The sequence below is a fragment of the Myxocyprinus asiaticus genome, chromosome 1 (genome assembly GCF_019703515.2).
Source record: "Myxocyprinus asiaticus isolate MX2 ecotype Aquarium Trade chromosome 1, UBuf_Myxa_2, whole genome shotgun sequence".
Lineage (NCBI taxonomy): Eukaryota > Metazoa > Chordata > Actinopteri > Cypriniformes > Catostomidae > Myxocyprinus > Myxocyprinus asiaticus.
Window position 1 is genome coordinate 14,073,107 of NC_059344.1, and position 23,958 is coordinate 14,097,064.

Sequence of the window (23,958 nt, forward strand, 5' to 3'; positions counted from 1 at the left end):
TCTTCTGTCATCAATAATGCTTACAAATGGTATAGCCTACATACGTGAAATATATGTGAGTATTTTTTCACTAAGATTGTCATCGATGATTGTTATCCAAAATATACGGGATCAGTCTGTACAGCTTTAATTGAAAATAGTGTTGTTTTGCGCAATATTTTGTTTTAATTTTTTTTGTAAATTATTATTATTATAAATGCTTAATTTGAAACAGCTCTCATACACCAGGAATTATGGATCACAAAACAACAAGAAATGATACCGAACGTTGAAGTATTAAATAATAAACAATAAAAAATAAACGTCCTATCAACAGATTATGAAAGACATTAATCTGCGAATTAGCTACATGTTTAAAATGCTCCATACATTAATTACATTTACTAAATATTGGTTGTTACTTAAAATTATTTCAGGGATTTGGACGAGTGTGTCATGTTTAGGCTGTTTTTTTCTTCTTCCTCTTTATAATAGGCTACTTAATGATTTCTTAATCTTTTAATCTAAATTGCTATTTGATATAATTATGGATAAATTATCTCATTTATTATCTTTATTCTGGTTATTTCGAATTTAGACATAAACCTGCATTTCGAGTGGCAATTTTGGTGAATTGTCATTATATGACAAGAATTGACAGCTAAAACAGGAGAAGTTAAATGACTTCAAAGTAAATTACAATTAGATTTTTTCGAACATCTTTTAAGACTTTTTATTTATTTATTTGTTTATTTATTTATTTATTTACCAATGCAAATTATCATGATTCAGTAGCCTAAGTGAGAACATGTAGAAATATAAAAAAATTATGCTCCCAATATGTCATTGTCTTTAGAATTTGTTTACCAAATGTTTTGATGAAACAATAACAATAAATGTAATAAAATAGCTATATATATATATATATATATATATATATATATATATATATATATATATATATATATATATATATATAGTAATTTTATTTAATCAGTTCGCTTCAACGGGCCGGATAGTCAACGTCACACTTATGTAGCTGCATATTATGCCATTTTATTAGAGAATAATCGAAATTATAAAACTACATGGATATTATAAACCCCTTTGTGATTTTCTCTTTAACACTGATTCAGTCTTTTCCTGGTTTTCATCTTTCAGTTTCATTCCCTCTTCTTGTAGGCGTACTTTTATTTAAGCTTTCTAATGGAGACGCAGGGACAACTTTGCCCAAGAGCGAAACAGCGACAATATAAGGGATTACTTTTCACAACTTGGTATTAGCAGTTACTAATCCCAATTGGGCTAATTGCTTTGCGTGTAAAATTGCTATCTCCAGGGTTCATGTGATGTGGCGAGTTTGCATGGCCTGGAGGGTGATGCCCCCTCTATTAGACCACATCCATTAACACTTTGAGGATTTACAAGTTATCTAAAGAAGAAATCAACAGCCAAACATGGATAAAATGAGCTAATTTGTTGAAACATTTGCTGGAGTAAGAGAGACACTCTGCAAGGCCCATCGGGACAGTGTTGCTCATTACCCTTTTCCTCTGAGACTCCTTTTTACTCCTCGGCGGTGTCGTTTGTCTCCTTTTTGTGACACAGTCAGGGACGCTATGCTCTCAGGGGCACTCATTCAATCAACTGACTTTTCCTCATATGTGAGGAAAAGTGAATGCAATGTAACCGTAATTTCATTAGTTATTAGATAGATAGATCGATATATCGATAGATCGATATATTGTTAAATCTAAACTAATTTTGCAGGCATTACGGGTATGTGGTTATTCAGCTATTTTCAATTTGCACCCTAAAGTTGCACACCACCATCGTTAGAAATACAAAGAACCGGCTGTGCACAGTTGTGTCGTCATCCTCATCGTCATTTGCGACTTTGAAAAGACCAGGCTGTAAAATTAGTCAACATGAAATTAGGGGGAAATTGAGCGTCAACAAAAGCACGTGGGGAGTGTTTGGTTTGTTTTAGCCAGTTGCACCGGGGACCCCTTGCAAGCGAACTTAATGCACAGAGCAAACAGGTTCTCTTCTTTTGAATCCACAGCTGCTGTCAACAGGTTGCTTTCTTCTGTCAGTGGCATGAAGGGCCAGATCTCTCAGCACTTAAAAGTCCCATGCAGCAAACATTTGCACACGAAAATTCGGTAGAAGATGCATGCAGATTGTCGTTGGAATTAACATCTAAGCACCCTGTTGTGGAGCAACCAGGCTGTGTAAATAAAGTTGAGATAAAAGTTTATATTACAGTGGCCATACTGCATGTTAATATAATTAATAGCGGCTTTCAACAGTATCAGTGTGTATTGCAATGTGTAAAAGTAGCTCCACATAATAATTTCAAATTCATTAAGTGCATGCAGTTTATTTGTAATTTCCATTATACTTGCAATATGTAGATATACACAGTCTGTCAGTATAACCAGCCACTAACTCAGCAGAGTTACTTAAAAACTACCCAAGACTGTGAAAGTAACCCAACAAAATTTAGAGTGTAACATAAAGTGTGACCTGATTAGCCAACACACTCTCAAGGCGAAATCGTCAGGATTCGTACGACTTTTCTAAATGTGGCTAATTGGTATGATATAGGACTTTAAATACAGCCAATGATGTCGCTGGACATTGTTTCCATGTAATATGGGACAATTACTTGCTTCTGTCACACACAACAGCTTCCTATCATGTTTACATACTCTACTGATTGGTTAAGTTTAGATAAGGGGGTTGGGTAAGGGCATAATATTAATAAGTATGTCCTTAACCCCTGGTGCGAAACTCGCGCTTACTTCCGTATTAGACATCTGGGAATTTGCACTTGATGAAGCCCTACGAGTTTATACGAAGAACATGGAAATAGCCAACTCGTAAATTATGTACGAATTTTCATGAAATTGGTTGAATTAGCCTTCTTGCCTTATTTTTAGGCAAATGCTTCAAAGTGTAGGCTATCACCTGAATTACAATGTGTAATCTGATAAAAGAGTACAAAACACAAATGTTTATGAGAGGAAACCCAATCCCAATGATTCATTTGCTGTAAGGCGGTGAGATTTAGGCAGCACATCCAATAGAAACAGACTGAAGCAATCCAATAACAGCATAAAAGCAACATGGAGTGTGTTTGAAAGGGGGCGTTCAGCATTTGCATGTGTGGACTGATTAATTAGTTCAAAAGCGGCCTGTTCTCTGTCATAACAGAGGGTAAGTGTGCTTCTCTAATGGGCCAGTATAGCTGCAACCAGGAACAGACAGACTAACACAAGACTACTATCAGCAATCAGTATAGGTGTGTTCAACTGCGTCTCTCTACGACACTCTCCCTCTCTCACATGCGCCTTCACTTTCTCACTCCCTCTCTCGCTCATTCAGTCATTCACTCACACACTAACGAGCAAGCACACACACTCTCAGTCCCTGCGCAGTCCTGACATCTCCGCTTACTGTCAATCTGTGTCTCCTTACCAGGGAATTCCCTTTCAAATAGAAGAACGCTGCTGGAAAACTATAGATTTGGAGAAGAACTATTGGAGATCCGCTGTTTTGTACGCCGTTTCACTACTTCTCTTGGAAGGGCTCAGGCGGTGGAGCAGAATGCCTCAAAAAGGTGAGTGATCTTGTTTAATCTGAAATCTTAAAATTAGTTGTTAATGTACGACCTCGCTTTATTTCACCGGAGTGCACCATCACAACTGTGTAGATTATGCTTAATAAAGGGAAACAAAAGAAATACCTCTCTTATAATTATTAATATTTTTTTGATGTTGTTTTCCAAGTAAAAAAAAAAAGCTAAATAAGTGGCAGCCCTGTTAATAGTTTGCAACCCACATTAAGGCTAAATGGAGCTGCATTCTCAGATTATGCGTCGTTTGGATTTGGATGGGCTTCATTTGTCTGCTGTTTCATGCAGAAAACTGTTGGTGTTTGTGGATAGTAGACAGGAAAGAGTTTTTGAGTCACATTAGGCCCGAACAGTTTTTAAAAAATATATATATATATTTTTTTTATTTTTTTTATGGAGCACGGGAATCCACTGACCCGTTGAGGAAAGGTGTCAGTTTGATTCATCAGTCGAGTGCCTTCTTAAAGACTTGCCTTACTTACATAAAGGCCTGCGTGTTTGTTATTCTTCACATGGTAGAAATATTCAAATTGTAAAAACATTTTTTATTGCGCGCAATATTAAGAGAATTGCACGTATAGCGCTCTGTATAGCGCACTTCTAACTCGCATGCATGGGCTATTTATGTTGCATTTAATATCTGATATATGGCGAACATCATAATACTGCCAGAGGTAATTATTTAAATACTATTATAATGGAAATGCATTATGATTAAATTGTATTCATTTAAAAAATAAATTTAAACAAAACATTCCGGCTTTTATTAGCATCCCTTGTAGGCCTACTTTCCCCTAAGTTGTTTTACAGTACAAAATAGCCACACACTCGTTAGTCATGTTTGCCATAGCATTAGTGCCAAGGACGCTCAATTCACCATAATCATTCGCTAAATAAATGTAGCCCCAAAAGACAAAAGCTTTTCCCATCGATAGCTGTATAAGATGATTAGGAACCTTCCCACTGCTCCTTTGTACAGATACAGATGCATGTCTGCATGTGAATGATGTTTATGGAGAACCACTGTTTCCTGAATAAGCATGTTTAATTAAAGCAATTGTAGTTAAGGGTTTCACAAACTAAAGAAATGCAGATTAGATCCTGGTAAACCTCATAAACAACAACAACCGCTTATACACCATGTTAGATAAATCATTAACGGGAACACGCAGAGTCTCAATGTACTCACACACACACACACACACGAGAGAGAGAGAGAGAGAGAGAGAGAGAGAGAGAGAGAGAGAGAGAGAGAGAGAAACCAGTTAACATTTTACTGTGAAAGCGATTAAGAAGTTTAATTTTAATATCACACCATTAGCGCAGAGGCTAATTTTGCAGTCTTTTGAAAATCTGGCGTGACATTTTTATTATTATTATTATTATTATTATTATTATTATTATTTTTTAGAGGAATGCCACTTAACAATAGTCATGTTCCAATATCATGGGAACATTTATAAACTAATTAAATCACATTTATATTTTATTTTATAATTAATTGCTGGTAATATCTCTTTTCCACTAATAAAATAAAATAATAATAATAATACAAATTAATAATAAGATAAAATGTCAAATAAATATTTCAACCTGTAATATGCAAATAGGCTATTCGTATGTTTCTCGGCGAATTTAAAACAAGTTTAGAACACTTTCAAATTCAAGTGTTCAAGTTTAAAATACTTTTAGAATTAAATTGAAATGTAACGCTTTCAGTCCGCACTAGTTCTTCGATCCTGGGAAGAAAACGAATGGAAACAGACGCACCAGTTTTGTTATTCCAGCGTCGGGGGAGAAAACGAAACCAAAGACTTTCCTTCCCTGGGCCCCTTTTTAGCAATGTCACTGAATAGATCCTTTATTGCAATTGTTTTTTCCCAATTGAGCACCCTACTGGGCTGTTGCATCCTTTTACAACCCCTAACAACCCACACCCGTTACACAATCACCTCCAGATATTTATAACGCGAAATTACTTTTCTATTTCCCCGAACCATACAAACAGAAAAACACATCGGGGTTCGGGCACCGGGGTCATGTCCGTCAAGAAAGTGACAGTGGTGGCTGTGGGTGTTTGTGGACGGTCTTTTGGGTGGGGGGGCAGGGTGCCTTCGGCTCTTTGTATTCGGGCAAGTATTGGTACGTTTAGTGGGAGGTTGTGTTGCTAGTTGCAGAGGCCGAGTTGTGCTCGCTGGGTTTGGGAATAGAAGGTAAAAAGAGGCGCATTGTTAGCTCCAGCAGGCTTTGTTAGGACTCTTTCACCCCCTCCCGTTCTCACTTTTCAGAGCACTGATGCGAAGTAGACAGCGTGTGTCACTGTACACTTTTGACGAGAAGATCTAAAGAGGAAGGCGACCGGTTGAAAATATTTGTACAGACCACCAAGAGATCGAGTCGTGCACTCTCTTCTATCCAAAACTACATTGTGTTTACTTACTCTGTGCAACCAACTACATTTTCACCAACTGACAGGTGCAAAACTGCAAGGCCGCGTCATGTATTACATTTATTAGCTTTTCAATGGACCTACATTAGACTTTTACATTTAGCGCAGGACTGAGTAAATTCACAAGCAAAGAAGAAAGTACTAATACCACTCTTTTGCTCTATCCTGGGAATGCTCTAAATAGTCGCAAATGAAGGGCTAAATTGTATTAAGCGGACATTCAACTCTGTTTCCAGGCAAGTTGAAAGCTGAAATTCCCATAGAAAGGATTGTTCCCATGTGCATTTTGTTTTGACCCCGTTATCGGTTAGACAATCAACAGCATGAACCGTAAACGCAACGCCGAAATTGTTGCAAAACTGCAATCCGGTGAAAAATGGATTGTAAAAGTAACCCTGTTTATTTGATTTCTTATTAATAGAATACCATAACCAAACCACGTGGGAATCTGGAGTGGCCTCCATGATGCAAAACAGTAAGTGCATTTCTTTTCACAACTTCTACTAACTTCTACACTAACTACTTATATGCGTCTTATGATTGTCTTGACGTCTTTATTATTATTATTATTATTATTATTATTATTATTATTATTATTATTATTATTATTATTCTTTTGCGGCTCAATTTATCGTTCAGATAATCTCATGGGCTTCTGTTTTAAAACTGCAATTCATCTCTGCACTCCACAATTGAAACAACAAAGCCTTAACTGCACTTTTTTTATTATTATAAAATAAATAAATAAATAAATAGAAATAGAAGCCCATGAGAATATTTTGAGTATTAGCGAATTCTTATACGCATTTGATAATTGCTTTGACAACTTTTACTTTTATTTGCCGTTCAATTTATTGTCCAACAAAGCCTTAATTGCACTTTTTATTTTATTTTATTGTATTATTGTTTTTTTTATTTTTTTATTTTTTATTTTTTTATTTTTTATGAAACTAACAGACACAAAACTCATGAAAGTTTCAATTGTGGAGTGCAGAGATGAATTGCTGTGGTAAAATAGAAGCCCATGAGATTATTTGGAGTATCAGGGAATTCTTTTCAAAGTACATTTTTGCGCAGAAAACAGCATCAATTTCATATTATTTTATGTCGCTATTTAAAAGTCCCCAAGCGAGCAAATTACATTTTACATCCGATGTCTCGCGCAAGGAAATTGAACGCTGATGGGGGAGGAGATATTTATTTCTGCTCGAGTTGCAAACAAATAATTGCAGCCCGGCTTAAATAATGCGGGAAATAGTTGCAAACTTCCATAGTGGACAGTGCCGAAACAGCTAATGCACGAAGAATGACACATGGAATTTGATTTCAAGATTTTCCGTGCTTGCTTGAAGCCGCTTTAGGCAAAAAACACACGTTATGTTTGTCTGTAAACTGCACAAATAACATTAGATAGTTTATGCAATTGTCTCTTGTTGAGTAGAAAAGTTCTAACACATGATACATGCTTTAAGAATGATTTCTCTCCGTTTCTTTTCTTTTTTTTTTATTATGTAATGTAGCTGCATATTTCGTGTATAGGCCTATACACAGTATATATATATATATATATATATATATATATATATATATATATATATATATATATATATGTGTGTGTGTGTGTGTGTGTGTGTGTGTGTGTGAGTATATATATATATATATATATATATATATGTGTGTGTGTGTGTGTATATATATATATATATATATATATATATATATATATATATATATATATATATATATATATATATATACACACACACACACACACACACACACATATATATATATACACACACACACACACACACATTTATTTGTATTTATTTATATACGAATTTATTTGTAAGTGCGTTACTACAAAAGTAGCCTGAAGGCATTTATCGTCAAATTTGTGTAATTTAACGACCCAACAAATGTAGTTTCAAATCTCCAATTTAGCCTGGATTTAGTCAGGATTGATGTTGGACGTGCCGCTGGGGAGCAGCGAAATTTACAACATATGTTTCCCCATTAGTAGGGGAGCAATAAAATACAAGTCTCATTATGACTGCCACCGGTCTAAATCTACAGTTCTACACCGTGGGGAATTAAATGATTATTAAGACTTAACCTTTAAACTGCAAAATGATAGGCTGGGTCATGTTTCTAAGTGACTGCGCCATCGATCAGAAATATACATTTGATAAACCCGCACGCCTTCTTACATTCAAGGTTCTATTAAATCCAACTAATCCAGGAATTATTGAAGACATGGATGGCAGTGGATTATTCCACTGGTCTTGGAGAGATTCCCACACGTTTGTTGTGCATAGTAAATTAATTAGACTAATTAAAATTAGCCCAAATATCTGGTATTTCAAATATAGGCTCCATGCAAGGTATTTAGTTGGCCTTGAAAAAATTTGGTTGTATTTAAGTCAAAAATCCTATTTAATATGAGTGAATCAACCTGACTACATTAGATTACTCCAATGAAAGTAATTTAGTTTTAAGAGCCAGATTAATTAGAATTAGCTTCTTAACAGGAGCACTTTTTCCACTTCTAAGGTAATGACATTTATGGCCTGTATTTCCTATAACACTGCACAACAGGACTCTAGCAGATGTGGGGGTTTGTTACCAAACACATACAGATGGAATAAAAAAAAAAAAAAAAGAAGTTTGTCAGATTTAATATGTTTATAAACATGCACGCCCCTGTCCTTGTGCCCGTGCACTGCCCCTGTAGCTACAAAATAAAACAAAGCCTCCCTTTAAGGCAACAGGAGCAGAATCCAATTTTGTCTGATATCCAAATGCAGACAGAAAGGGTTGTTTTATCATGCTACTATTTGTCTTGATGATGCGTTTTTCAAAAGCAGAGCAGTGTCATATAAAGTGACAGTCCTGCCACAAGTACTTCAGCTGATCTTTTCAATGAGCCTTCCATGCATGATCCGATGCGACCTCCGCCTATTTCCAGAAATTAAGCTCAAACTTGACGTGCAGCTCGCATTATTCTACAGACAAATGTCAGAGAGTCTCATCATATTTCCCCCCCTCGTCTTCTTCTATATTTGGAGCTTATTTATTGCTTAGGAGCTCGGGCTCCTGCAGTCAGAAGGGAGAGGAACAGAGAGCTAGAGCACACACACTCCGGGGAGGCTTTTCTTGGGGATTCGGTTCAGGTTTTTTAGTGTCTCTGAATTGACTATTCATTGGATTTTCCCATCACTTCAAAATACACATAATATGGTATGCGCTTTTCTTACTCATCTGATCCTTATGGGTTGCACTTTATATTGCAATGTCATACTTTACTAAGCATTACAAATGAAATTGTTTTGACTTTTGTAATTGCAGATATTTATTTGTTATTGCAATTAACTGTACTTGTAATATGTGCAGTATGGACACTCTAATGTAAATGATCACTGGCTTATTCTTTGTGATAATTAGTCTCTTTAAGAATTTCTGGATTTGTTGTTCCTCGGTGGCACTGCTTTTTGTGTTGTGTCTTTAACACTAGTGCTTAGTAAGTTGTGTTTAACAGGGATTTGTTAGTCGTTTAAATTGGAGTTTCCAAACTGGCACACGGTCTTGCGGAAAGCTATTCTCTTGAGAACATTTGACCAACCTGATTATGAAAATTTCAGTTCACTTGAATGGATACGTTCAGACTCAGAGGTCATTTCATCAACCGATTGTGTGTACCTATTGATTTGAGCACAGTGAATGACATTTAGATGTTGATTTACATGGCACACTGATGTGTATGACAGCATTCAAACTGTTAATTTAAAAAATGGCATGGCTTTTTAAAATGCTTGGAAAAACAGTATAATGTTTTTTTTTTTTTTTAATTACTTATTATTATTTAAGTGAATTGTTCTTTTGTTGGTCACACTTTCAAAAAGTGTTCATGCTACAGTGTATTTTCAAAAGTAAAAAAAAAAATAAAAAATTAATGTGTAATTATTTTGCGGAGCACTTTGTAATGGCACAGTTATTGTCATCACTATAGAAAGTAATTATACCAGTATGTTTGATATATAACATGGACACCATAATGTAAAGTGGTCAGTCAATAACACTGATCAAAGAAAAGCTCTAAGAAGCGGAGCTTTGTTCTTGACAATGGGACACCTATTGAGAAGTGTTTCCAAGGCGAAAGACAAGCCAATTTGTTATGTCTCCATGTGCCACAGGTCACAGTGGCGTCAACCAGCTCGGCGGGGTCTTTGTGAACGGCAGACCGTTACCAGACTCGACCAGACAGAAGATCGTCGAACTCGCTCACAGTGGAGCACGACCTTGCGATATCTCCAGGATTTTGCAGGTGACCATCCAGCCCATTTTTACCCAGTAACTGTAAATAGCTATGATGGCCACATACAGCATCTATGTTACACCTATTACATGTAAATATAATAAATTATGAGTATTAATGCTAGCAAAGTGTGTTTACTAGCAGCTCCAAAAGTTAATTTCAAATAAAGAACTTGTTCAGTTGTATTACTCAGTAATTAACTATGTAATTACACTGTAATAAACACAACTGTGAATTAATTATGACAGATTGGCAGATAAGTATCACACATTTGAAACTAAATGAAATCATCCTAGCAATTTTAAGGCATATTTTCTGTGTTCATAGACCCATGATGATGCAAAAGTCCAACTGAACAATAAGAACGTAAGCGTATGTTGTAATACGTTTATTATATTATTTCAATTTAGTCATAAATAATGTATGTGAATTGTCTATATTGTTGTTCATTCAGGTGTCGAACGGCTGTGTGAGCAAGATCCTGGGGAGATATTATGAGACAGGCTCCATCCGACCACGAGCAATTGGAGGCAGCAAACCGAGGGTAGCGACGCCTGAAGTGGTCGGCAAAATAGCACAGTACAAGAGGGAGTGCCCCTCTATCTTTGCCTGGGAAATTCGTGACAGGCTACTGTCAGAGGGGGTGTGCAACAACGATAACATACCGAGTGTAAGTGCAAATAATGGTTCATTTGCATAACATGATATATCACTGTGCACTAATGTCAGTAAATAAAAAGGCACCATCACCACATTTATTACATCATCATAAATTGCTTTGGTCAGATGTAAATACTGAAGAGGTACATTCAACAACTGGGATTATCAACAGATATAAGACAAAACTAATTGTGAAGGAGTTGTAAATTGTGGAACAGGCAAACGCAATAGAAAAAATTTAATTTAAGAGCTATGCAAACAACACTGACTGATGATATTCTTTTTACCATTCAGGTGTCGTCGATAAATCGAGTCCTGCGCAACCTGGCTAGTGAAAAGCAACAGATGGGTGCAGATGGCATGTACGACAAGCTGAGAATGCTCAACGGGCAGACGTGCACGTGGGGGACACGCCCGGGATGGTACCCTGGTACGTCTGTGCCAGGGCAACCAAATCAAGGTGAGATGGTCTATTAGTGATAATAAGCAATAACATCATCATCATCATTAGCACTATTCTTATTATTAGTACTATTACTTTTTATTGTAAGATAATTTTGCATTTTATATATTTGTTAATTTAGGGTTAACATTATAATTTATTATTAAAGTATTAATTAAATATATATATTTTTTTTTTTAAAAAGTGAAAAATGTTTGAATATTTGTTAATATACTTGCAAATGTACTGCAGTCATTAGATGTGCATCTGTTTGTAGACACATTACGTTAAGCAATGGAATTTGTAACTCATTGCGTGCATTGACAAGCCTGGATTGTGAAAGCCCACCCGCTATCAGTAATTAATCGTTAATTTCAATACGCTTCCTGTCTGAGATCTGCGTGACTAGAAACAGAGTATTTCTCCAGAGGTGTCCATGCGGTCCCACCTGCCCCCTTCCACTGCCCTCGACATCATTTGCACCCCATGGGAAGTGAGAGAAAAGCACTTTGCGTCCCGGGACAAAAGATGTTTCTGTCACATGCAAGAATTTGTGACAGGCACAGCTCTGTCCCTCTGTAATTGCTCATTAGAGATCATTTTGTTTTTGTTTTTCTTTAGAGAGAGAGAGAATAACCAGGCTTTTGGTTAGAACAAACAATGAAATGAACAGTTTGTTTCTAATCAGGTTGAGTAATCAGTCACCAAATCCTGCATTGGGCTAAGAACATATTAAAAGTAAAAAAAAAAAAAATCAAAGTAATCCTTTGATGTATGTTTTGTTCAGTTATTTTGGTTGAAGGAATAGCTCACCCAAAAATGACAATTGGGTTTTATATACACACCCCCATACAAACTGTATAGTATTATTATTATTTTTTCCTGTGGAACACAAAAGGAGAATTGTTTCGAAATCTTTACACAGCTGATTTCAATACAACGACAATTCATAGTGACCATTAGTTCAAAAATAAGGATATGGTCTACTTGGACTACTGCTTCTTTTATGCCGTTTTTCTTTTTTTGTGTGTCCATTTTAAAGCTTGACGCCATGGCCGCTTTGAACTGGCATTGCATGGAAAAGACCTGTATAAAGAGCCTTCAAAAATATAAAAATAACAGTACATGGGTTTGGAACAATTTCTGGTTGAGTAAATAAATGACAGAACTTTCATTTTTAGGTTAATCAGCCAGTTAGTGCAGTGAAAGCACCAGGAATGGACTTGTTCTGATTGGAGAGTCTTCCCTTAAGCCCTCCTAAAACAAGCAAAGGTCTTTCAATGGTCAGCTCCTGTTGAACGTATAAATCCTAACTGGCGTTTAACAGGCCCGGCCTGGGGTTCTTTGATTAATGACAGTGGTGTCTAGAGGTTAACATACTGCACTGAAAGGTCTGTTGACTAGATCCTTGTGTTATACAATGCTGAGCACTGCACGCCTCTTTTTGTTATTCCTTTCCAATTGTGCCTGCTGGAGAATTTGAGTCCTACGAAAAAAAGCCTGGCAGCCCATCTCTGTCTGTGCAGTTTAATGGTTCCCCTTATTCTGGTGGTATTGTCTTACAGAGAAAAGCAGCTCTCTATTCAAGTGTTGGTGGTCACATCAATAGGTCCCTGAACACCCATACGGTTAATAGCATTAAAGACTTCCAATACATTATACAGCCTGATCTCATTAGTCTACGTAGCTATTTGTACATTAATATTTGTAACATTTAAACGTACATGTCTGTACCTTTGGATAGACACTAAAACGTACAATATGGATGTTTAAAAGCATCTAAAATGGAAACATTTTTACAGCTTTAGAAACATAAAATACTGACGAATCCATTACAAATATATTTGAATACACAAATCGATTATAAATATATTTGTAAATTTTTACTGTTTTATAGACATTTTAGATTCCTTTACCCTACCCCAGCCTCTAAACATAACCACATTTCAACAATATACAAACATGTAACAAGTAGATTAATGTACAGTATCAATCATTTTTGTTACAATATATTAATTTATATATATATATATATATATATATATATATATATATATATATATATATATATATATATATTTTACAGTCACTAATCCTACACCTACTCCTAAACCTAACCATAACCATTTATTAAGAATATGAAACACGTAAAAGGCAGATCAATTAATCACAATAATTTATTCTTAAAAATTGCAAAATTCAGTACAAAAGTAGTACAAAGGGCGATGCGCTGCATCCCATGTGCTCCCTGACGGCATACAAAAGCACTGTGTGAGGTAGAGAATGGAATTTAAATTATTAATCGCTATAAGTCTTCTCCTGATGCACTCCATAATGTGCTGTGATACCTCATTCAAACATATACATTGCAGAATACGGCATGTCGCAAACGGTCATGAGACACTAGAGAGCCAATGAGCATTCGACCTCACTGCCGTAAAACCGCTGGTCGTAATGCTTTTTGAGGGGGCAATTTTAGAATTTTGAAAACAAAACCAATGTGGGTTGATGGTTACGGCGTGCACGACTGCTGCATCGGATAGAGACAGAGATCATTGAATAAATGGCTTGAATTTGGATCTGGTCTTCACAGAATGCAATCTGAAGATTTGGATTATAGCTAACAAATTTATGGATTAATTTTTATTATTGTTTTATGGTGCTTTTTGAGGTTTATTTTGTTTTTTTAGCATATTCTGAAAACTGCTTTTGTGTCCCATGGCAAACAAAAAGAAAATTAAATGCTTAATAAATTATTACAGAGTTTTTATTAATTAAAAAATTGTAAAGTTTAGTCTTGGTTAAATAAGATCCTTTAAAACATTGTATAGGGCTGCAGAAATCACAGAACTGAATGAAACCGTTAAAATGTCATATTAGAATGTCAACTGCATTAAATAAATGTGATGGCATTTAACTAATCTCACTGATTATAAATGAAATGTAATTAACTGATTAATTCCATGAATTATTCAATATTAATCAATTCAAATAGTACATTTCTATAGGTGTTAATATGTAAAATTATGATGTTTAGATGCTGTCAATGCATCAATATTGTACATTTCGGTGTCTATGCATACGTAAGAGTATGTATGTTTGCTAGAGCCAAACTTTACGTAAGAATACATCTGAATTCTCATGAGACCATGTTACATGATATGTGCTGAAGAATTTCTGGGTATGAAAACATTTAAGGCAGCTACAGAATATGTTAAGTAATTGTAGTTGAAGTCTTAAAGCGTATTCGAAAAGTATTCACAACAAATATTGTAATACAACAATGAGATGCTGTTTAATTGATGGCAAAATAACTTTTATAATTCTTCAGATGCTGAAAAAGTCATAATAGTTGGCATTGGATAAGTTTTGGTGCGAAAATGCAAGTCATTTAGTTGCATAAAAAAAGGCCTTTATTCAAAGTAATGCAAAGTGTGGCATGCATGATCTCACCATTCTTTGCCTTTATTTTTACAGATGGTTGCCAGCAACAGGACAATGGTGGTGAGAACACTAACTCCATTAGCTCAAATGGTGAGGACTCAGATGAGACTCAAATGCGTCTGCAGTTAAAAAGAAAATTGCAAAGAAACAGAACGTCATTCACTCAGGAGCAGATTGAGGCTCTGGAAAAAGGTAGGCATCAAGAGAAAGCATCAGCGACTAATGTTGCACAACCTAGCTGAGGTTCAAAGAATAATTTATGCTGTCACTTTCGGTTTTAGAGTTTGAAAGAACCCACTATCCTGACGTTTTTGCAAGAGAAAGACTTGCAGCAAAAATTGACCTCCCAGAAGCAAGAATACAGGTGAGAGGACCCTTCGATAAATCTGCTGGCTGTAGCTAAAAATGTTAACTATTTCATGGTCACTATTATTGTTTATATCTATTTTAACCTCCTCTGTATGCATAGGTATGGTTCTCAAACAGAAGAGCAAAATGGAGAAGGGAAGAGAAGCTGAGGAACCAGCGACGACAAGCCAGCAACTCCTCCAGTCACATTCCCATCAGCAGTAGTTTCAACACAAGTGTCTACCAGGCTATCCCACAGCCCACCACTCCCAGTAAATGCCACACCACAACCTAACCACTTGTTGATCACATATAAGGCACACAATATGGCCTATTCACACCATGTCCAAATTTCTTTAGAAAACATATTTTACATATTTACATATTTACAACAATATTTTAAAGCAAATCATGGTTTAAAGCTTGATTACAGTTCCATGTGCTTGACGCAGATGTCAAGATTTATAATGAGAAAGGAGTTATATTTTGGTCAGCTGTAACCCAAAAATGATCGTATCACTTCAGTAGACATGGATTAAACCACTTTTGTCAAATGGATTACGTTTATGCTGCTTGTATGTCCTTTTTGGAGCTTAGAAGTTTTGGTCCCCATTGACATGCATTGTCTGTATATATTCACCTCATATCTCCATCAAAATACGTTCCTACCCAGCAATGAAAGCAACAATCCCTATAATTCTTTTATTATTATTAAACTGAGACTAGGTATCTTTTTTAATAGTCAAGATACCAATCAATTCATTCAAAGTATCCTAACGTTTTTGAGAAAACAATGAAAATTTGGAACATTGAATTGGTGCGAACAAGCCAATAGGTCTTAAATGAGTTACTTCCCCTTAAGAATCAGCCATGATAGCTTGTTTATTCCAATAAAGAAATACACATTTCTTGCTGAATTAAATCATTTTTTCTCTTTATCAGTGTCCTTCACAACAGGGTCAATACTAGGCAGATCGGACACAGCCCTGACCAACACGTACACTGGTCTTCCTCCCATGCCCAGCTTCACAATGGCCAACAACCTGCCTATGCAAGTGAGTAGCGCCATGAACAACAGTTTCTCTTCGCCCCTTGATAACACTGAAAATGTGCTGTCTGTAATGCTTCCTTAAATGTCTCCTATTCCATCACCAAGCTCAAACTATATTTACATGTTAAAAACAATACTGACAACTCCTCTATGTCCAAACTAAGCTATGCATGTAGATATAACAAAAACTATATATTTATACACATATATTCTTTTTTATAGCCAAGCCAGACTTCTTCCTATTCCTGCATGCTGCCCACCAGTCCGTCAGTGAATGGGCGGAGCTACGACACATACACCCCCCCTCATATGCAAGCACACATGAACAGCCAATCAATGGCAACTTCTGGTACCACCTCAACAGGTAGGCAGAATAGTTCATTGTGTACCAGCTTGGTGATGTTAGCCATAGTCTGACCAATTAACTAAACTCACCCATGTTCAATTAGTACATTTGTTGGAAGACACTCTTAAATTGTATTGCTTTCACATTAGTATTTTTGTTCATATATTGGATATATATATGGACAAAGTATTGTGTGATCTTTTAATATAAATTAAACCGCATTACTTTCTTGTATCTCTGAATGTTTCATTTTCTCTCATCCCCTATTTCATAAATAACAATTTTTAGTTTCATGAAAAAGCATAAACACATTTTTGAATTATTAAAAACATCTGCTCTTACTTTATAATTGGTGTCTTTAACTACTATGTACATAATCATTTGATACTATGTACACTGGCAGCCAAAAGTCTAGAATAATGTACAGGTTTTGCTGTTTCAGAAGGAAATTGGTACTTTAATTCACCAAAGTGGCATTCAACTGATCACAAAGTATAGTCAGGACATTACTGATGTAAAAAATAGCACCATCACTATTTGAAAAAAAGTTATTTTTGACCAAATCTAGACAGGCCCCATTTCCAGCAGCCATCACTCCAACACCTTAACCTTGAGTAATCATGCTAAATTGATCATTTGGTACTAGAAAATCACTTGCCATTATATCAAACACAGATGAAAGCTATTTGGTTAACACTGTCTTTGTGTTTGTTTTGGAGTTGCCACAGTATGCAATAGACTGACATGTCTTAAGGTCAATATTAGGTAAAAAATGGCAAAAAAGAAACAGCTTTCTTTAGAAATTTGTCAGTTTTGAGGAATGAAGGCTATACAATGCTTGAAATTACCAAAAAACTGAAGATTTCATACAAAGGTGTACACTACAGTCTTCAAAGACAAAGGACAACTGGCTCTAACAAGGACAGAAAGAGATGTGGAAGGCCATATTTACAAATGAACAAGAGGATAAGTACATCAGAGACTCTAGTTTGAGAAATAGATGCCTCACATGTCCTCAGCTGACAGCTTCATTGAATTCTACCCGCTCAACACCAGTTTCATGTACAACAGTAAAGAGAAGACTCAGGTTCAGGCCTTATGGGAAGAATTGCAAAGAAAAAGCCACTTTTTAAACAGAAAAACAAAAAGAAAATGTTAGAGTGGCAAAGAAACACAGACACTGGATAACAGATAATTAGAAAAGAGTTTTATGGATCTTAACCCCATTGATCTTTTGTGGGATCATCTAAACTGTAAGGTGCCGGAGAAGTGCCCGACAAGACCGCCACATCTATGGCAAGTAATACAGGAAGCGTGGGGTGAAATGTCACCTGAGTATCTGGACAAACTGACAGCTAGAATGCCAAGGATCTGCAAAGCTGTCATTGCTGCACGTGGAGGAGTTTTTTTATGAGAACTCTTTGAAGTAGTTTAAGAAGTTCTGAACATTTTTTTTTTTCAAATTGTAATAGTAATTTTTCACGTTATTAATGTCCTGATTATACATTGTGATCAGTTGAATGACACTTTGGTGAATAAAAGTACCAATTTCTTTCCATAAGAGCAAAATCTGTACATTATTCCAAACTTTTGGCCAGTGTACATTTTTGTTGTTGCATTGTACTTACATTTAAAGTACCTGCATTAGTTACATCTGTAGTTACACTGTTAAAATGACCCATAATCCTAAATCTAACCCTACCCCAAACCATACGCTAAGCCCCAGAGGAGAACCGGGACTTTTCGCCCGGCGGGCCAGCTGCAAAATGTGGCCAAGATATGATGACCCTAACCCACCTAACCCAAACCTTACCCTAACCCTAAACCCACCCGAAATTGTAACCCAAATCCAAACCCTACTCCTAAACCTACCGTACCTCAACCTCAGTAGCAGCAAATGTGGAACTTGTGAGAATGTAGTTTCACAATACAATACATTGTACTGTATGTATTTTAATGATAGTAGTTAAAGATACCTAATATAAAGTGGGACCAAACATAATTTTTAACACCTAATCTTTATTTCAGTACTTCTCAATAACTTTTATATCACATAAAAATAGCTTTAGAAAAATTATACTGTGTAGTACATGCCAAATCTATAGAAGTTGCATAGGACCAATGCTTTGAGTTTGGAAATGTATTTTTTTTTAACCTATATCCTGTATTATGTTTCTCTTTACAGGACTCATCTCCCCTGGAGTATCTGTCCCTGTCCAAGTTCCCGGAACTGAGCCAGACATGTCTCAGTACTGGTCAAGATTACAGTAAAGAAAAGAGTTACTTGGCCCTATGACTTTCACACAGAGAAACTAGACCTCTGCGGCAGTATTCGACACACACACACACATACATATACACACACAAACAAATACGAGGCGAAGACAAGGAGGCATGGGGTTTCTCTTCACACCGAATCGTTCTGAAAACCTGCGGCACTACCTTTAAGAGGGAAAATGGACGCTAAACAAAAGTGACATAACAGATCCTTGCAAAGTGGCCGGATTTAGACAGAGAGAGAACAAAAACAATAAACCTCTGCTACATACACATTTTTACATTTCCATTTTGTTGTATTTGTACATTGGCATTTATATGTAAAGACAATGAGAGAAATTAAACAGCCAAAAACATGTTGCTCTTGCATCCATTTGAAATGGAAGAACACAAGTCAATATATTTGAACTGTTTTCTACTGAGCTTATATCAGGATTACGCATCTGACATCACAAAGGCCCATATCACAGAAACATACCAAGAGGAGAACACATATTCATTTGCCCACTTTTGGGGAGTTACTGGCTATAAGGATGAGGCTCAAATCAACTTACCCACAACGGCTATAGTTGATGACTGTGGTCAACATGCACGATATTGTATTTACAAAGGAACAACAGCCATTATGTGAATTAACTGAGTACTTTATAGTTATGTACGTGAGGGTTGGGACCAAAACCTTTGCCGGGTAGACTGACAGACTGATTCTGAGGCTGTTTTGTGTTTGATAATTTATAATTGTAAACAAATGGAAAGAAATAGTTCAGTTACAATATGGAAAACTTTGGCATCAAAACAACCTTCATCCAGTTTGTTACTGTCTAATTGTAAGTATTTGTTTTCTCTAAAAATTTCCCAGAATAACTGCGGAACATAAATATATTCTCATTTTTATCGCCCCAACATAAATCTATAAATGTTTTATACAGATTTTAATGTGTTGTAAAAAAAGGAAAAACATTTCTTTAGATCAGGTACAAGTTGTCTATTAGGTAGAGTTGTATTATAGTGTCCTACAGTCAAATAATTTTGTGAGACTAGAAATATTTAATTCCAATAACTGATTAAAATTGATTGACAGAGTTTAAAAAATTTAACTTTGACAGTTGTTTACAAGTACATATCAGACTTTAACCATTGTTGATTGTAAAAACAGACCAAAGCCTTTGTATTTTCATCTATTACACAACAAATTTCTCTTTTTTTATTGATAGTCTTGTTGCAACATTTTGTAAAAACAATGTTTTACATTCTAGTACACTGGCTTCAAGTATATTTGACTGCGGCATAATCACGCAGTCCTTTATTTATGATCGACAACCAACTGTGGTTTTAAAACATGTTGACATCTCTTGAATTCTGTGTTTTGTTGTGTACCTGAAACATGAACACTTGTAATGGTTTGTGTGTCCGAGCAATGCTTTGGAATACAAAAGGTCTACCCTGTCTTGCAGATATTTCAATTTAATTTTATTTAAAAGCTTTCTAAATGTATTTTGTGAAAACGATTAAAAAAACCCCCCATTTTGTACAGTATATGGTGTTACTCCAATCTCTTTTATATGCCATGTTGCAAAATAATTATATTTTAGATGGAACTAGTAATATAATAGGCTACAGTAATAATAAAAAGGTTATTATTTTAAAAAGAAAACATAAACTTGAATCTATTATTAAGCTTATTACCACAAACTTAAAATATCGGTAGGCAAAAACCCCTCTCTACCCATACCTCATAACCACCAAAGAGCTTGTGAACAAAGGCACCAGCCGACTCCACACAACTCAGACATCACAAAAACACACCACAATGGAAAAGGCCTATGCCATTCAGCACTGCCAGCTCTTGTTTTGGTAGAGTTACGATGGTCTAAAAGGAAGAAAAAAAAAAGCAAATGAGCGTGGGGGGAGGAGAGAGGGAAGAAAACGAGGAGAATAAAGCTGCTGAGCGAGCCCAGGGTGAGCAGAGGGAGAGATGAAGCGATTGTGTGGCAGAATTAGTTATTTTGCTTCACTTGCTGTCTCAGCAGGGAGGCGGAGGGGAGGGACTGAGAGAAAGTGTCCGTGTGGAAGGTTTTTGGGGGTGGTAGGTTGGTCCCGGTGATAGCTGGGTCAGGTAGTGACCTGTGGGATTTTAGCACAACCACACTCTCTCTCTCTCAGACATCTGAAAGTGAAAGACTGGAGAGTTCTTGAAACACAACTAAAGCTCTGCAGGGAAGTATTGCGGTAATGTTTGAATACTGGGACAGAACTAATATTTTTTACTACCAACCAAAGTTACAGCTTTTCATTGTTGTACATGGACAATTTACATATAACATGTCCATGATCTTTCTTTTTAATAAACCAAGTGTATAGGTTAAAAATGTATATGGATTTGAAGTGGAAAGTGTATAATTTAGGCCCAGAAACTGGTCATTATTTCTAAGTTCTTCACCATTTTTGCCTTCACTAGTTCATTTTAAATGGTCCTGCAGTGTGACAAATGAATTATTACAAGTAAAACTATTCCATGCAGTTTCTCAATAAATATGGTCATAAAACTGCTTGCATAATAATTAGCAAATAATTAGCAAAATGCTGGTTAAAGTAGTTTTAGATGGAGTATATGGCAACTAACTGAAAATATTTTGTCAACTACACACATGCTTTTGTTTACAAGACATATAAGTACTTTTAAAAGTTAATTTGTCACACTACAAGACTTTTTATTGTTATTTTATATTATATTATTTTATTACTATTTATTATTTAACTGCAAAAAAGTAATTGTGATTGAGAATGGTGAAATAAATAATTAATTGAAATAACTAATAATTTAATAAATAAACAAATTAATACATAAATGAAGGCAAATAAATCTCTTAAATTGCATACTTTCCCTTATACATTTACAATTTAACCTAAATTCTTTGTTATATATATATATTACATACATACACACACACACACACACACACACACACACACACAGGTGGCCAAAGGTTTGGAATTATGCCCAGATTTTGCACTTTCAAAAGAAAATTGCTACTTTTATTCACCAAAGTGGCATTCAACTGATCACAATGTATAGTCAGGACATTAATAATGTGAAAAATTACTATTACAATTTGAAAAAAATGTTTAGAAGTTTGTAAACTACTTCAAAGAGTTCTCATAAAAAAAATCCTTCACATGCAGCAATGACAGCTTTGCAGATCCTTGACATTCTAGCTGTCAGTTTATCCAGACACTCAGGTGACATTTCACCCCACACTTCCTGTAGCACTTGCCACAGATGTGGCTGTCTTGTCGGGCACTTCTCACGCACCTTACAGTCTAGCTGATCCCACAAAAGATCAATGGGGTTAAGATCCATAACACTCCTTTCCAATTATCTGTTGTCCATTGTCTGTGTTTCTTTGTCCACTCAAACCTTTTCTTTTTGTTTTTCTGTTTCAAAAGTGGATTTTTCTTTGTAATTCTTCCCATAAGGCCTGCACCCGAGTCTTCTCTTTACTGTTGTACGTGAAACTGGTGTTGAGCGGGTAGAATTCAATGAAGCTGTCAGCTGAGGACATGTGAGGCATCTATTTCTCAAACTAGAGACTCTGATGTACTTATCCTCTTGTTTAGTTGTACATCTGGCCTTCCACATCTCTTTCTGTCCTTGTTAGAGCGAGTTGTCCTTTGTTTTTGAAGACTGTAGTGTACACCTTTGTATGAAATCTTCAGTTTTTTGGCAATTTCAAGCATTGTATAGCCTTCATTCCTCAAAACAATGATTGACTGACGAGTTTCTAGAGAGAGCGGTTTCTTTTTTGCCATTCTTGACCTAATATTGACCTTAAGACATGCCAGTCTATTGCCAGGGTTGGGGAGTAACAAAATACATGTAATGGGATTACGTATTTAAAATACAAAATATAAGTAACTGTATTCCACTACAATTACAGTTTAAATCATTGATAATTAGAATACAGTTACATTCAAAAAGTATTTTGATTACTGAAGAGATTACTTTGCATTTTATTGTCATTTGTTTCATTTAATATTTAGTCCTTTCATATGGAAAACATTTATACATATAAATGATGCGATCCAAAGTGCATTTGAACAGCGGTGAAACACTTTCCTATGATGTGTTACATTGATATGAGCAGACAGAGAAGTAAGTTTGAAGTAAGTTTGGAGCACAAGAAATAGAAATAAACCTTGTGTAAATTGTCAGCTTTACGCTAAGCTAAAATGCTATTTCTAGCCATTTTACATGCACGTTACCAGACACGATCATATTTTTTTTATCAAGAAAATTCACGTTGGATCATAATTTCTTTTTTTCTAGCAAGACCTTTGATATTAGGGCAAAAATCGTATTCTTGATAATAATTTTTGTACTGTTTTCCTGTAAAAATATCAAAAAATCCTTAAAACAAGATCAATTTGATTAATCTTGTTTTAGAAACAACACTGCATAATATATTTAGGTTTTTCAGAGAATGTATTTTGTGTATTTTGTCTTACTGCACTGGCAGAGTTTTTATAGTCAAAAGTGAAAAAAATCTACCAGTGCTGAAGAAGTAATCCAAAGTATTTAGAATATGTTACTGACCTTGAGTAATCTAACGGAATACGTTACAAGTTACATTTTACAGTATGTATTCTGTAATCTGTAGTGAAATACATTTCAAAAGTAACCCTCCCAACCCTGCATATTGCATACTGTAACTCAAAAACAAACACAAAGACAATGTTAAGCTTCATTTAACGAACCAAATAGCTTTCAGCAGTGTTTGATATAATGGCAAGTGATTTTCTAGTACCAAATTATCAGTTTAGCATGATTACTCAAAGATAAGGTGTTGGAGTGATGGCTGCTGGAAATGGGCCCTTCTAGATTTGATCAAAAATTTTAAATAGTGATGGTGTTTTTTTTTTACATCAGTAATGTCCTGACTATACTTTGTGATCAGTTGAATGCCACTTTGGTGAATTAAAGTACCGATTTCCTTCTGAAACAGCAAA

At 35.5% G+C, this 23,958-nt stretch overlaps 1 protein-coding gene across 5 annotated transcripts in view; it reads left to right on the forward strand.

Annotated features, from left to right (window-relative positions):
* Window positions 1-20,481, forward strand: part of LOC127444834 (paired box protein Pax-6-like) — a 20,620-nt gene extending 139 nt beyond the window's left edge. The window contains exons 1-13 of one of the 5 annotated variants that reach the window (XM_051704417.1): window positions 3,151-3,286; window positions 3,466-3,604; window positions 6,490-6,543; window positions 10,262-10,392; window positions 10,711-10,749; window positions 10,838-11,053; window positions 11,338-11,503; window positions 14,963-15,121; window positions 15,211-15,293; window positions 15,399-15,549; window positions 16,220-16,332; window positions 16,551-16,692; window positions 18,860-20,481. In XM_051704417.1, coding sequence (XP_051560377.1) covers window positions 3,592-3,604; window positions 6,490-6,543; window positions 10,262-10,392; window positions 10,711-10,749; window positions 10,838-11,053; window positions 11,338-11,503; window positions 14,963-15,121; window positions 15,211-15,293; window positions 15,399-15,549; window positions 16,220-16,332; window positions 16,551-16,692; window positions 18,860-18,945 — 1,353 coding nt within the window. In that variant the 5' untranslated portion in view covers window positions 3,151-3,286; window positions 3,466-3,591 and the 3' untranslated portion in view covers window positions 18,946-20,481. Of the gene's footprint in view, window positions 1-3,150; window positions 3,287-3,391; window positions 3,605-6,223; window positions 6,305-6,489; window positions 6,544-10,261; window positions 10,393-10,710; window positions 10,750-10,837; window positions 11,054-11,337; window positions 11,504-14,962; window positions 15,122-15,210; window positions 15,294-15,398; window positions 15,550-16,219; window positions 16,333-16,550; window positions 16,693-18,859 lie in introns of those variants that run through there. The other 4 variants (XM_051704407.1, XM_051704399.1, XM_051704432.1 and 1 more) reach the window with 4 other exon arrangements.
* Window positions 20,482-23,958: the final 3,477 nt, after the last annotated feature.